Source organism: Thermobia domestica, chromosome 18 (assembly GCF_964235325.1).
Source record: "Thermobia domestica chromosome 18, izTheDome1.hap1.1, whole genome shotgun sequence".
NCBI classification, from domain to species: domain Eukaryota; kingdom Metazoa; phylum Arthropoda; class Insecta; order Zygentoma; family Lepismatidae; genus Thermobia; species Thermobia domestica.
In genome coordinates this window covers 95,074,305-95,091,518 of record NC_137471.1, presented here as the reverse complement: position 1 = coordinate 95,091,518, position 17,214 = coordinate 95,074,305, and the positions used below count along the sequence as shown (strand labels likewise).

The 17,214-nt window shown below is 33.6% G+C and overlaps 1 protein-coding gene across 2 annotated transcripts in view; it reads right to left on the bottom strand.

Moving 5' to 3' along the window:
* Nucleotides 1-1,768: 1,768 nt before the first annotated feature.
* Nucleotides 1,769-17,214, bottom strand: part of Eip63E (cyclin dependent kinase Eip63E) — a 943,842-nt gene continuing 928,396 nt past the window's right edge. For both annotated transcript variants that reach the window (XM_081746810.1, XM_081746811.1), the window contains exon 11: nt 1,769-11,817. In XM_081746810.1, the coding sequence (XP_081602936.1) occupies nt 11,711-11,817 (107 nt within the window). In that variant the 3' untranslated portion in view covers nt 1,769-11,710. The remainder of the gene's footprint in view (nt 11,818-17,214) is intronic.

The window sequence follows — 17,214 nt, the reverse complement described above, 5'->3', positions numbered from 1 at the left end:
TGTTCTGTCTGCCGTCCTCTGACGAAAAATTTTACAATCGAGCGTTTTATCAAGTCCAGTAGGTGTAGAGTGAAGTCTTTGTCGGTGTAGACTGAATTCAGATTTTCAGTAGTTTTCAGGTTAAAATTTCGCAACAACTTAGTCTAGCACAAGAAGTAACAGTTTAAACACATAAAGGTATGTCTTTTGTTTAATTTTGATACTGGATTTTTCCTCTGCCGAACTTTTGGAGAACCTACGTCAGTCTTTAGAGAGATTTACTTTTTGTTTATCTTTCTGAAATTACCGTAAATGTTTTTTTTTTTTTCTTTCTTGCTAAATTTGTTTTTCTTTTAGGATAGTGTTTCTGACTCAGGTGATAACGTAACAAAGAAAGAAAAGTATCTTTTCAATCATGAATGGCGCAAAATTTAGGACCTGTTAAACACAACAAATTGGAATTCGGAATGAAGGACGCCAGACAATTTTTCTTACGTTACTTTTTCACATTCTTATGCATCCCTTGTGGTGCTTCATGTGTTAAACGTGTATAGAATGAACTGGAAAATTGTGATCAGTAACCTGCGAAAAATGAGTAATTGATTCTGACTAAATGAGTAGGAACCCTGACTTTATATATGGCTTGAGATTAGTGTCCCGGTTTTTCATTTACTAAATCTGGCAACCCTAGTTAAAGAGGCCCACTGAGATTGATGATGCCAAAATGAAGGCGTTCATCGAAATGCCGACGTAATGATTTGCTTCAAACGACATCGAAAGCAGACATTCATCAAAGGAGAGAGTCGTGTTTGCTGAACTCCTATTAAGGAAACAACCAAATAATTAGAATATGTACTGTCGGCAATTGAATAGTTTGAACGAATCTGAATCCAGAAACGTCCAAAACTTGTTATTCGTAAAGGACTTGTGTTTCCTTACAACCTGAGACCACACCCAAGTTTGATCACTCATCAAAAATTGTTAGAGCCCGAATAGGACGTACGGCCACATCCACCATACTTGCCTTATTTTACACTATCAGAATTTCATTTGTTACGTTCTCTTCAGAATTCATGTCTGGTGTAACGTTCAATTTAGATTAGGCTATGAATCAGTTCCTTGTTCAATTTTCGCCTATAAAGACAAGTCCTTCTACGAACGACGAGTTATGAAGCTCACTACAAGATGAAAAAGATGGTCGAACAAAACCAGCATTAGATCAATGATTAACCTTTGTTTTATATATATATATATATATATATATAGACATTGCCGACAACCGAATAGTATGGAATACAAGAAACAGGATTTTTCTCTTCTTCTTTCTCTTCATTCTGGACCAACGTTCTTTTTAAAAGCAATACTTGTCGATAATTCTCTTTAATCATCAAATACATTAAAATTGAAACTACCATAATAAACATACTATTAATCTATGTATCATTGTATTTAGACCTGTTAAACATTTACAAATGGAACAAAAATGTTGATGTACTTCACTTCTTGATATAGTTCAATCAACCTGTTGTGTTGGAAGGAAAGCATACACTTTAATTAGAAATAAGAAAAATACCACCTTTATTTTAAGGTTGTACATTGTTTTCCTATTTCCCAGTTTTCGTACAAAAATTCATTTTATATGTTACAGAAATGGACAAACATACTATTTTAGTTAGAGTTGCACTATTAATGTTTTTTTTTATTTTTTGTAAAGAAGATACCTTTATACAATGCAGTCTGGTGCTAGAATTTGGGACGGTGCTAGTATGAATAATGGGTTAACGAAATCTACAAACATCAATAATGTTTTATTTGCGTTCTCACTGCAATAAACAAACATTTTTACTCTCGAAAGCATTTTGAAAGCAAACTCCACCTCTTACTTTCAAACGATATTTTTCTTCATGTTTTAAGATTTAAAAAAAAAGTTACAGAAATATCTTTCCACAATGTATTTGTTCATTTTCATCTCCCATGTTTATGTAAAACCTAAACTATACTCTTGCCACGTATTACAAGTATCACATACATAAAGTTGTTTCCAACAACAAATCTTTTATCAAAATACACACAAAATCCGCATTGTTTTTCCTTGGACTTTTTTTTCTTTCTTACGCTAGGGAACTATACGCTTTGATTACCTTATGAAACTATCTAAAAGTCTATTTGTTTTACATAGAACTACTACTTGAGCACAAATACGGACCGCTTTTTCTCATTACTTTTCAATCGGCTGTTTTTCTTACTGGTCTAGAAAATAAGATACTAATGCTCAATCAAGGTTTTAATTTGGTGTTTTTGTGTTCTTATATCATGCGTAAAATCAATTCAGTACTAGCCTCAATGTGACAAAAATTGAAAACAATTAATATCAATATTATAACAAATACCATCAAATTATATATTTAAATCGCCTAATCAATTTCTTATTAAAGTGTATAAACGGCCGCAAACTGGAAAACACAAAAACAAAGTGAAACGTATTAAAACGTTACATCAATTCTTTATTGGTTTGGTATATAGGGGACCTAGTTAAGTGCATATTTATTTACAGTGGTCACTGAAAACAATATCAATTTGCTTCCAACGTTGAACATATTTGTAAGACTAAAATAAGTTTATATTTTATCGAATCAATCAAGTTTCGGAGGGTTAACTTTTAATATGTAGTTTTTTTTAAGTTCATAACGATAAATATTTAAACATTCTGATACTGTATTAAATGTAAGTTGAGTTGATTTTGAGTTTAACGTCCCTCTCAGCAGCGAGGCTATATGAGACTGGACCTACTGATTAACGTGGAAGCAGAACCACATGAGCTCCCGCCGAGAATCGAACCCGGGTCTCCCACGCCAAAGGCGCAAATGCTAACCGCGTAGCACCGAAGGAGCTCGGGTATTAAATGTAAGTTACTTCAAATACTTAGTTTTAATAAATAATTAAAAATAAAATCTAAACAAAAATATAAAAAAAGAAAATAAATTGCTTACGTGTATATTCACAAGAATACGAATGACATTTCCTCAGCATATTTTAAAGATAATTCTTTCATGACTTTATAAATACTTATCCACACGAAACAAAGAGTTGATTTTACGCATGACTATAATCGTATCTTCACATGTTATGGTCCACTATCATTAAGTTTGCTGTGGTCCGTTATATTAATGTATTTTTGCACAACATTTTATTGATTTTGAGTCTTAAATAAAATAAAATAATGTACAAAAAATAATATTAATAAGAGTTTTTTAGTACCTCTTTTAAAAAATCTCATCATGAAATTTATAATCAATGATTCCTCTTCAGTGTAAATGATTTTTGGCTTTCTCATGGAGAAGGACGTGACTACTTCTATCTTTAGGATTCAAAACAATAATACTACCGGTGAAGTATCATTTACTATTAGATGCTTCTAACTGAATAGAACGTTTTGAATACGGCATGAAAATCGAAATACAAACAGTAATAATGTCTCAATCAGGTGTCATTATCAGGAGCGGATTAAGGGCGGAGCCAGTGGAGCCAAGGCTCCGGGGTCCCCAAAAATTCCTCTCTTTAATACTAAAATATAGAAATCAATTTATTATATTATAGGCTTCAGACCCATGCTAATTTCTTCCGCTCGCGGTATCGCTAGAGTTAAGTCTTCTACCACCAGCGTCTTCACGATACTTATTTTGTGAGAGAGTGAGCTATTTTGGGCCTCTATTACAAACCAAATTATTAGTTTGTGTATATATGAGCATTTAACTGTTAATTATGAATGTAATCAAACTAATTATTGTAAACTTGGAGCACATTAAAATATTACCGCATAGTTCTCGGTGTTTCCATAAGTCTATGAGGTTGTGGAAGGCAGCAAAGAAAATTTATGCGCCGGAATTACTCGTAACATAGGGTTCCCTTGAAATGTCAGCTCCAGAGCCCCAAAAGCCTTAATCCGCGCCTGGTCATCATAACCATCCCAAGAATATTAGGCGTGTTTGGAGTCTATGCGAATATAACTGTCTACAACGAGATCAAATGCGTCACAAAATGTAGTAATGTAACGACGACACTTCAAGGGCTACTTTTACGTTCCAACCTATTTTAGTACTTCAACTAAAATGTCTGATTCGTTGTCTAACATCATCAATATTAAGACAATTACTTCGAGAATGAATTTGTCTTCAAACTACGGAAATTATTCAATTTGATAAATTGGAACTGAAACTAAATCGTTAAATATGAACAGTCATGTTTTCTCTTTTAATCTTAAGCACAACCTTTCTTTTGAAAGCACTACTTTTCTCTTATTTGTCGACACCACGTGTGGATATGAAATCTTGGAAGAAAAACTTCAAGACTGGTATTGGCTTCTATTGTAGCATAAATGCCCAATAAATCCCATGAAATTAACACTACACAATCTTTTATTTTAAACATATACTATATTGATACAATGCTTTCAACTTAACGCATTGTAATGGATGATAATAGTTACGCATAAATTGACAAACCTGGAAGAGAAAAGCAATCTATGCTCTATCGTTACTGTCGTGCTAGTATCACTGATAAGGTTCTACAAGAAATACTGGGTCACTCTGCCTGTAGTTTAGCACAGTTAGTACGAGAACAATAACGTAATGAAACCCAATGTTTGTTCTTGTTTTGAAATGGAGGTACATATTGCTGCTGTTATGGAGTATGCTTCTTTGCTTTGTATGTCGGAACGGCTGGTTAAATGCTTAACTTTCTCTCTTCTCCCTCCGAAGTTTCTCCCAGCTGCCAACTTAATCCGTCATTTCTGTCAGATAATTAATTTCAAATCTAATACAGATACTCACAGAGAACAAATTCTCTATAGTAGTAATATGGAACTGAGCGATCTGTGACGTCACAGTTTGCTGTTTACCTTTTAGTAAACCACGCGAAGGGTAAGAAGCTAGTAGGTAACCTGCTGCACATAAAAGGCAGTGGTGACAGGTAAACAAGAACATCTGAGTGTTCTGTGATGTCACAGTTTGCTGCTTCTTTTCTCAGTAAACCACGAGGAGGGTAAGAAGCTAGTATGTAACCTGCTGTAGATAAAAGACAGTGGTGACAGGTAAATAAGATTATCAATAACGCAGTCGATGGTTTACAGACATACTACCCATGGATCTACGACTACGTGTGCACTGTCAACATCTGCTTACTCCATTCTCCTACCTCATTCTCTTTCCTCCTTTGCTCTGGTATTACTTTCTGTTACTCTTCAGATTGTAAAAGCGTACTCCAACGTCATATATCGGTTAATTGAAAATGATTACTCTATAGCATCCGTTGAAAAATATTATTTCCTTGAAAGTAGCTAATAAGTACTAAAAGATATTTTCGCTATGCAATTGTCTAGATGTGTGTGTGGAAAGGATGTAAACAAATCTATACCAGATGTAGAAACCCACAGCTTACTTTAGATCCGACAGTGACAGTTTCTTTCTTTTGTTTGTTTGTTTTGTCTTGCACTAAGATCAATGAACCTTAACTGTTAAAGAAACAAATATTCTAAAACTTCGATTAATGCATTTCCACCTCCAGACAGAGAGAGGTTCTAAAGAGAGGAGTTACAAAATTAAAAAAACATGACTGTACATTTTCGTACGGAACATTTTGTATCCATTATGTTATAATTAGTAAATTTATTTCCTATTTCGTCAGTATTTGTATTGGTATTAGTTTCATATTTCCATAACATTAAATAAATAAAAATAAAAAAAAGACCTGCAAAGAAAATACAAACAGCTAATTGTTTACAGTATTATCTTTATATAATTACATTTAAAGAGAGAAAGCACTTTTTTAATAAGGAACGGAGGGCTAAAGCACACTATTGAAAAAATTTATATCATAAGAAACTATTAACACGATGGACCTTTTTATATATGTATAACAGTTTGCAAAGACTTACGAGCTTTTGATTTTTTAGTTATTTATATGTTATATACAAGGCATGAAAAATAACTGGACAATAAATTACATATATGCATATTTTATAGGTGTTAAAATCCTTTGTTACATTCAAATACACTGAAAATAATAATAATAAAAAAAGACTTACAAAAGAATTATGGGAAGAATAAATGGGGAATGCAATAGAGAGCTAACATGAAAAAAAAAAAAAATACATGCATATATTAGAGGCAACAAAGAAAACTGAAAAATAAAGAAAAGTACAAAGAGGCTTATTTTGGTTTCTACACAAAAGTCATTTCCACCTTATTCTATTAGTTTATTTTTTCTTTCTTTTCTTTTCTTGATTTCCATTCTGTTTTCCAGTAAAGGACTTTGCATTTATTTACAACATACATATGAAAATGAACGGACATGATAAGCATTTATTAAATATACATTCCTTTCGTTTTCCACATATTCGATAAACTGGAACTCTTTATCATTCTCTTCCGGTACAAAAAATATATTAACAGTAGGGTGGGGAAAAAGCTTTTTTTTATAATTTTTTTCACTACTTAAAAGTATATTAGATGCAAAAGGGTTTTAAAAAACATTTGTGGACTGCATTAAAAATTAACACTATCATTGAGCGTGGAGGGATTAGTTAGCAGACTGTACAAGAATGAGCAGTATACACAAGGTAGTCTATTAAACTATATATATATTTTTTCCTTTTAAAAATATCAATAGCTTTGAACAAAGGTAGGCAGACTGAATACCTGGTTCTAATTTAAACAACAGAGTAATATCTTAATAAGCTATTAGAATATATCGCCAAGCAATGCTTCAGAGAATAATATTGTTAATTATCTTATGTACAAATATTTAATTATTATCTCCATTACATAGTAATCCGTCACCGAAATATTTCCGTTAAATGGTATTTGCTAAACGACTTTTATGCATGCAGACGGTTTGACCAGGCTTTGAGATCCTTTGACATCTATGCGCATGGCAAAACTAGACAAAATAGCGTAAATAATCCGCCTCGTGTAATGAGTTCATGCCGCTTGTTTCTCGCTCGCGGATGTATTCAGTTCAATATTTAATACGATTTTTGACCGCACCACTAAGCCTAGTATCAGATATACAGGCAGACAGCTCGAAAGTTAATGATAATCAAACACTCAATACTGCCTTATAAATTCATATAACACGAATTTAATCTTTTAAAAATTGCCTGCATGAAGGTAAACAGGATTTTTGTTCATATATGCTACAATTTTATTGTTAAGAACTTTGAAACTGCTATCCTAACTCAGACATAGTATATATTCTTCAAAAAGTCTATTTGAAATATACGGTTTCATTTAATATTTCCACTTCTGCTGGCCAAACGACCATTGTATTTAATATGCAGTTACACAAAAATCTATTAGATTTACGCTGATTATATACAACATTACGAGCTACCCTGAGTTAGTACTCTATCAAATTACAAAGATTTACATCATGTAACTAACTTTCATAATAGCCTCAAAGCAACAAAACATGAGATGAAAGACCAACGAAATTCAAGCTCCACTCTGAATTAGCAAATATAAATTTGATGATTAAAACTTTAGTTCTGCAAACAAAATTTTAAATGTATATATGTGATAAAATTTCCCACCTGTGTAAAATAAACTAAAATCTTTGTCTTTACGTTCTTTTATGTTAATCTTCAGAAAAACGACTAGTCCAGAAAGTATTTAAATTTTGAACATCTACTGTGAAATACTAACGCAAAGAGTGAAAAAGTGATCAACTGATCCGCGACTCGAACCCCCAGGACCTCCGGCATACCGTGCCGATGCGTTAACCACTACGCTTACGCCACCCAATCTACTTTCCAGAGCAGCCACTCCCTCTCGAGGTCGGTGCTCTCGTCTCGGACCACGTCGGTTGTACCATAAACCAATGCTGTGATTGGACAATCTTGTGTTCATATACCGAGCACCTATAGAGGATTTGGTGTGTAAAATAATAATAATAAATCGGTTGTTTCCTCCTTTGATCGGTTGATTACTGTGAAATAGGTGAAATATTCTGTTAATATTCAATCACGAATATAAATCTGATTATAACGAATATATGATCAACTTGATATGGATATTAAATATGCAGTTTATTGCAACACATTCATACAACTTCGAACTTCATTTCGGTATAAATTTATTAAACGAAATTAAGATTAAAAAATATAAACTGCATTTTAGTAAACATTGCAAAACATTTTAGATTATATTATTACTAATAATAAAGTTAGACATACGTCTCATATGCTATATTATTCGAATTTAATACAGTTTTTAATAAAAAGATAACTTGGCTTATTCGATTCTATTCAGGATCACGCAATTGAGTCTCAGAAGATTGTGTTGGTACTCCGTAAGTCCGTTACTGTGCACGATAACTCTTGAAGAAAAGCGAATTTGTGAATTGTATTTTTTGCAACAGACAGCTAAACCGATTATCTTGGTCGAGTTTGTTAGATGGAATCAATTCGTTAATATCTTAACGGATAAAGATAGCTATCATATCTAATTTTAAAACTATTGAAACAAAGGTAATAAAAGTTGCAATCGCGCCGTTAGATGGTAGCAATCATCATCCAGCAGTTGACATCTACCAAACAACGATGAAACTTCTAGCGTGTGACACTTTTCACTGTCTACTAGAGATTATTGCTTATTATAAAATGTTTAACAAATAAGGTATACTTTAATTTTATTTATAGGCGTTTGATATTACTACATCACTGGAGAAGTTTCTTTGGCACTTACTGACAATTCTGTGAAAACCATAGCACGGGGAACATACTTACCATATCACACTAGAAAAAAGAAAGAAAAGAACGTAAAGCTGGAGTTTCATTAACATCACACTTTATCACATAGAAGGTGAGTTGTCAGTATCGAAGAAATTTTCTCCCGCAATATACTTCATCACACATATTGCTTTTACGTAGGTCTCGCATCAGTGAAAACTGTATTCTTGGGTTTCATGGATATATCGTATTATCAATAATTTCAATCATATAACATACTAGCTGAAATGCCCGTTCTTTGCATATTTAAAAGGTATATTTTAACAGTATTTCTCTCTTTAGGGTGCGTATTTGAATCAAAATGAAATTATAAAATCCCAGTTCGACCCAAGTACTATGTTTAAAAATTCAAATAATGTTAAAAATTTACCCTTCTCTTCAATTAAATTGTAACGATATAATCCCACGGTCCATTTTCAAAAAATGATTTTAAACGGTTCAACCATTTTATAATATTTACCAGTTCCATGAGTACAAAATCAAAAATTAAGATATTCTAGAAATTAACACTTTCTTCCCTTTAGATGTATTATTTTCAAAAATTTAGTTGACCACATGATAATTTAGTTTTAATATACTGACTTTTATCTATTTAATTTGAGAAGCTCGTGAGATACCCTATTTTTGGCATAAATTTTGACCCCCCTTCCTCAGCATATGCGTTCTATTGAAACTGACACGATAAAAAGAACTACGTTTCAAAATTTATTCCAGATGATTCGAAACAAAAATATCAACTTAAATGTGGAGACAAAAATATGGAAATGACCCCTTCTTCCCCCACCCCCTCCCATTAGAAGCAGAATTTTCGAAACTCCTCAACATCTGCCAATGTATTTTTAATAAGGAGTTTATATATCAAGTTCCACCTGTCTAACTTAAGGAGCTAGTGAGAGACTCTATTTTTGACAATTTTTTCTTCTCCACACTTACCTAGAAGCACGAAAGTGCAACGAGATGGAATTGTATAACGGCCAAACACGTATTTTAAAATCCCACTTGCAATTTGCCAGAATGAAATGAATATAATATATATATATATAAATTTCCTCTACAATGTTTTTCCTGTGGATTAATTAATTTGTATATAAATATCTTAATATTACTTGTGCTCAATCAGTTAAAAAACATTGATTCTAGTTGAATGCACGAAAGAATAATATATTTGATGGGATAACAGAAAAATGTGGCAGATGGAAAGGGTTTCTCTATTATCCCATCATTGTACCTACTCGTACTTAGTGCACATGAAACAACCTAAACAATTGAACAAGAACTTACTATACGAAATATGTATGTCACGCAGTAATACTTTTCTTTAATATATATGCCGGAAATAGTCTGAGACCTTTGAGATTGTATCATAGTGTTCTAATATTAGTAATTTACTTAACTTTACCCATTCTACGTACTATTGGGGACCCAGGAGCACTGACCGAGCTAGATCTGCTTAGTTACAATAATGTTAACACTACGAGGATTTATTTATAATCGGAAATACAATGTATACTCTTCTACTTTAAGAGAAATTTCGGTTTACGTCAGAAAGACTTCCACGGAACTTTTGCAAACATATGCCGCATATATTACATATGAAACATTTTGTGCTAAATATTATTTCAAACACCATACAATGTACTTGCACTGATAAGAAACTAAACTATTAACCAGGCTAATTCTGCCTACCGATATTCCTCAATACAATAAATGAGTGAACATTTTTAAACTTATTAACTAACTTAGTACTAACTTTTATTACACAGATTTTTCCATTAGAAAAAAAAAAAAAAAAAAAAAAAAAAAACACGTATATAGTAATGAATTCTTTTGCATGACAAAAAATTTATAAGACTACCTTGGCAATGTTTAAGGTACAATCATATATCGATAGTTGGTTGATTTTCGGTGATGAGTCAACAGGCAATAAGTGTCTTATTTACAAGACAATCTTGGCAATGTGATAGTTTTGCTTCACTTCACTTTTTTTCTTTTTTTTTTTAAGTTCTTATAGTCACCATCTAATGCAACTATTAATTGATGTAAAGAAATTACTGAAACATTACTTTCAGTTTAAAAATAAAAATAACCAAAACAGGAACACAGCATAACATGAAATTTCACAACTTAGCTTTTTTAAAAAAAATAACACAAGTTTATACAAATTATATCTATATATAATATATATGAGTGTAGTATGCACTGTTCTAGGTACTATTTTTCGTACTTTTCCCCCTTTTTTAAAAATTTGAAGTCAGTCAATCTGCTTGCTGTGGCACTGTTGTTATATACTATCCATCCTTTCACATACACCCATAAACAAACACACAGACCCATACGTCGTCAGGCATATACGCACGTAGATAATACAACTGAAGAATTCGTGCCGTTGTGGAAAAATACTTCTGTTTGAATTATTTTGATTTCATATACATAGTCTCCAGCACTGTTACAGAAAAAAAGGCAAAAATTTTCTTCTAAAGCACGCAAAAGTGATATCATGAGCACCACTGTTAGAACCGCAAGCTTTTTCTGATAGCATCGGGGATGGAATACCAGTACAAGTATTCCGGCGAGGGAGGGAAAAAATATACAGAAATTGAATGCCGCAGCAAACACATCCACAGAATAATCCTTTTTCTTCTGCGATAAAAGGATTTGCACAGTTTCATTTTTTAATTTGAGTTTTTGATTGTATCCACAATATCATCTCTGTACATCGTACGGTGTCTGTCTTAGTTTCCCAATAGAAGATACATTCTCGCTTTTCTCACAATTTATTTCATTTTTATTTATTTATTTACTTCAAAATGTCAACAATGACATTTTCTCACAGACACACACAAACAACAGTTAGTAACAATAGTAAAAACAGTTTTGTAGTACAAGGTCCCTGAGTTGTGAATCAACATCTTTGACTTCTGCGAATTAATCCAATGAATTTGAATGCTAAACATCTTTAAGAAGATCCTGAGCAACTTTTGATAAAGACTGACGAAATCGTTTCTCCTCCTCGGGCCACAGTTTGATACCTTGAACGCTGAATATCGACATTTCTGCAAAAGAAGGGAGATTATTACTATCATATTTAATATCTCAAAATCAAAATCTAGTACACTGATTCTACGAACTACAATCTAAGATAAAGTGTTTCAAAACTGATTCACTATCAATATAACTCACGGAATCAAGATCGTGCTTAGATCAACCCCTTACCGAAATAAAACAAAATAAACAAATAAATACGATCTCGGAAAAAGAAGAAGAAGAAAAAAAAGGCGTTTCAAGATTATTTCAGTTTTAAAAATGTTTTCAAGTGCACGTTTCACTAACTCAACAGATTTATTAAGAGTAAACTCCTTGAACTGCTTTGCAATGAAGCAATATGGAGGTAAGACCTTAAATGTTTCTGAAACCTATAGATATTCAAATATGTGGACTGGTGATACATACTGATACGACAATCTACAGGTGATTCTTTTAAAACTCACGGATTTCATTTGGGGTTAGAATTTCTAACTGAAGCCCGATTTTCATGCGGTTTGTGGCAAATGATCAAGGAAGGATGAGAGATTTATTGGACTATGTTTACTGGTTTAAATTCATCCGGGTTAATATCGATCACGCCTCAAGAAAAACAGCAAATTTTCGCCAGTGTACCTTACAATTGGAATGAGGTGTGGTGCGGTGTGCAGATTTGAGTTTTTTTCGTTAGATGGCAACCTCACCAAGATCAAGAAGAAGCACGAAACTGGGCCGTTGTATTGGGAATTGTGCTGTACTGCTCTGTGCTACTGTGTCAGTATTATCAGGGCACAGTGAGAATAGTGTATTCTTTGGAACAACACGAGTCTGTCATTAAAAGATTTGAAGAACGGAATTTGTTGTTGCTATGCAAAGGGCATACAGAAACAAATTTGCTTCACGTTCTGCCCCAGAGAGGAACATAATGTGGTCGCTAGTAAATAAACTGGAAGAAACAGGATCGCTTCTGAGAAAGACAGGGACGAATCCGACCCCGCAGGCGGCTGTTGTGGAAGATGACAGTTATCGACTCCTTAGGTCACCCAAGAAATCTCTCCGTCGTTTGCGGCAAGAAACCGGCTGTAGCTATCCACATGTGATTCATGGGTGTTACTACTAACACTTAATTTTTATTCTGGAATTTCGCTTAAAAAATCTAAAACCTCATTCCAATTGTAAGGTACACTGGCGAAAATCTGCTGTTTTTCTTGAGGCGTGATCGATATTAATTCGGAAGAATTTAAACCAATACACATAGTTCCATAAATCTCTCGTACTTCCTTGATTATTTGCCACAAATCGCATGAAAATCGGGTTTCAGTTAGAAATTTTAGACCCAAATGAAATCCGTGAATTTTAAAAGAATCAGCCTGTAATTAGATATTTTCTGCCACACGCATTTGAGCACACTAGATGTTTTCATTAGAGATGATAGATAACTAGTAACTTTCGGAGGGCACATATGGAAGTGAATATTCAGTCCTCTATATCCCGACAATGTGGCGTTTTGCATTCTCCACTTATATCGAACGTAGCTTTATTTGAGAAGGCGAGAAGCACCTCCTCCATGAAATTTCCGTTTTCCATCATAACGTCCTTGAATTTTGACATCACTGCCTCCGACGCATGTGATCATTGCGTGATAGTTGTTGCAGCGTAAGAAAAAGGAATGGTTTATTGCAGAAATGCTTAAGAGGGACCATTTGTACTGTTGTTCTTTCGCTAAAATTCTATTGATTCCAAAGTAAGTTTACCACAAAACATATCCGCATACGTTCTCTGATTTTCCTTGCACAGAGTAACTCTTCATACCACGTACGAATTGAATAGTTATTAGTTTTTTATTATTATTATTATTTTTTTATTAAATCTTGCATGAAATTAGAGCTCAGAAACTTCACTAATCAAAATAGCAACAGGAATGAGAACTTTAAACTTTTCTTGTAACAAACTTTTACAATCTCGAAAATCATTTTGAATGATTTCTCCTTTAGGGGAAGTACGAGGCAATAGTAGAAGGTGAGCCACGAAATAGTAGTCCGGGACTGAATCAATTATATTATTAAAATAAAGATTTAATAATAGACCCACTTCACCTACTTCTTCCTTAGTCCAATCTGAAGTCTTGTCAAATGAGTATACTATCAAATTTTTATTGTAGTAACAGTAATAATAAAGTAGTAATAATAGTAATGAGCGTTCTCTACCGGGCTAACCAGTTAATTCAGTCTGAGGGTACTTTTCGTGGCTCACCCTACATTTAGAACTTCCACAAAAAACAGCTGACTTCTACTAAAAAGTGGCATAGGTGTTCTATAAAGTTGTTCTTTCAAAGGCTTCATGAAGTTTTCTCTTTGCGTACGAAACAAATCTAAAGCTTATTTCTATGGTTTGAACTTCAATATCTTTTTCTTTTTGTTTTTCCTCTTCACTAACTTACAAAGCAAAAGTAAACACTGTTTCCTGCATTTTAAGGTTTATTTATCTCTAACTTACAAAGTGTTTCAAAAACAGAAGTTTTAGTTTACCGTTCCTCAATTATATATTATGGCTGCGATTACAAAAGATCTAATAACATAGGCAACTAGTCTTCGGCTAGCTGGCGACTGTGCCCCAGACCCTCGACATAAACATCAACCACATGTATTTAAGTCGGAGTACTACACCTCACGTTGGATTACCACAAGAAGCAGGCGACGGACCACCAGCACCATCTACAAGTCACATGACGACACGTGAGAGCAGCGGCACCGCTCTCCTGAGCGCCTACATAAGGAAGAGGATTAGACGGACAGTCACCAGTCTTCGCTTGTCTCCCTTCCTCTAGTTTGCATGGTGCTCTAGGAGAAAATCCACTCTAGTCTGCTACGGGATTCTAGGCTTCCCTTCCACTTGGTTTAGCTTGCTCAGAGCTCTGTCTGGATCCCAACCTCAGTTGCTTAGCCTGCTTCGGGGCTCTGTGACTCTTAACCTCCTCATTGCTTGCTTCGGAGCATTAGGATTTCCTACACCATTCTACCTAGGTTGCCCGGAGCTCTGTAGATATCCTGCCTCAAGGCTGCACGGTCTTGGGCTATCCTTTTCTACCTCGCATTAGAGAAAAGTTATATTGTAGTATATCTCTAAATACTGTTATTATTAGAGGGATTTTTAAAAATAATAAACCGGTAGTGGGAGTCGATTCTGGACTCTGATTTACTCAATCTAGCTCTACCTAAACCTTCCAAGGGAAGAAGAACTTTTACAATATCTTCAATAATTAAAACACCTGTTTGAAGCTGAGTGCAAAATTATGAGAGAGATTAAAGAATTACGTAGATGACTTACTGCTTAGATATATATCAGGTATTCTCAAAGTGGCACCCACGGACAACAGAAAACTATTTTACAGGTCAAAATAAAATGGAAATGATATATGATAATGGTATACCCTCTGAGGATCCTTCAGGTGCTACAAGCAACCGAAAATTTGACGATATGGCAACGCCGTAATAAACTTTGCACCATTAACATTGTTTTACAAATCCACCAAGCAGTTAAACCGATTCTCGCCACATGTTAAAGTGGGTAACCTTTGATACTGGCTCCATTTATAAACATCGGTGAAAGTTCATCATGATCCAAGAAATGTTCCATTTTCAGCATTTTTGTATATATGTTTGTCTGCTCCTCTCACTACCAAATAATGTTTTTATTTATATACATATACCGATGCCAGTTGATGGGGTTAGTATCTTCGTCTACCGGCTTTAACCGCCATCTGAAAGAAAAAATGTAACTAACATTTATCTACGATATCGCCACATCTCCAAATTTTTGGTTGGCCATAACGTCTGAAGGAGGTCCAAGCAGGGTATACCATTATACAGGATTTTCGCTTTATTTTGACCTCTAGAATAGTTTCCTGGGTTCGTGGGTGCCATTTTTATATGTAGTTTGTAAGATGAGAGTGCAAATAAGTGGACCCCGATAATTAGGAAAAGATGTTGCAAAAGAAAACCACAGGGAAGTGAAAAAACAAAATGATGCAAGGTAAAATTCTGTCTTAGTAACTTTCTACATACAGTAATAACTCACATATTTCACGCAATTCTATACCCATTTCAGAACATTAAGAATTACACTATAGATATACAATCACGATATAAGGATTGAACTTAAAATATGGCGCAAGCTAATGTTAGTTGTCCAGTGTGAAGCACCTTTACACTGGAAAAATTTGTTTAGCCCTTACTTTTTGACTTGGTATACATTTATAATGTAGTTTACTCCTGTTATTTTTATTTATTTTTTCCCTTGTCTTGAACATGGAAATACAGCATTGCCCGAAATACAGCATCTGCACAGTCACTCAACAATGTAGTGCAAAACATAACTCAGAAACAAATTGGATGAAAGGGAAGTTTATGTGTGGAGATCAAGAACTGTATATTGAAGAAATGTTTCAACATAAAGAAATTATCATTTGATGACATTCGTCATTACATCACATCTAAATACCAATAAAGAACGCATGGCTGTCCATGGAAGAAAGAAAATCTCACATTAAACCTTACAGAAATTGTACTGAGGTATAAGTGATGAATGTGATTTTTTTTTCAATCATAGGTATAATACAAGACACAATTGCTCTAAGGTATTTTTAACAGATGCACTGAATACCGTATGTTTAATGAAAACGGAGAGATTGATTATTTCAGCGAAAACTGAATAACTTACATACACTTGCCAATTTAAAATTTCTAAACTAAATCAAGTAGATGAACTGTTCATCATTCCAACAGATACGTAAATTGACATATTTTATCGTGTTTTCATTCATAGGATAGTTACAGAATTGATATTTCCAATGTTCTGAAATTAGAAATTCATATAGCACTTGACCTTCATGATTGCCAAGGTTGCTATTTTCCCCCTGAAATAAAAACGTTATCCTTACGACATGATTAAGTAGTTCGAGATGGAGTGCATTTACCAGTGATACTCGACAGCAACAGCATAGCTAATATTATTGCTATTTAGCTACTACTTATGGGTCTTGAATATCTCCACCATTTTTCTTCTTCAGCCCATTGATTTATATGGGAAGTATTCTTCTGTTTTCTTTGAAATAAGTGGAGTTTTCAACATTTTTACTTTTACTGATTTTTTTTAGGTCTATTTATATGCGCCCTGCTTTGTCAAAATGATCTTTTATTATGTACAAATATAATATTACTTTAATTAGATTTCATTTATAAATATTAAAAATTTACAACACAGAATTTAATTTCCAGAAGAATAAGAGATATTTAAATAGACCTAAAGAAACAATCAGTAAAATAAAAACCATTAAAAACTCCGATTATTTCAAAGAAAACAGAATAATACTTCCCCATATAAATCAATGGGTTTGAAAAGAAATATGGCGGAGGTATTCAAGACCCTTC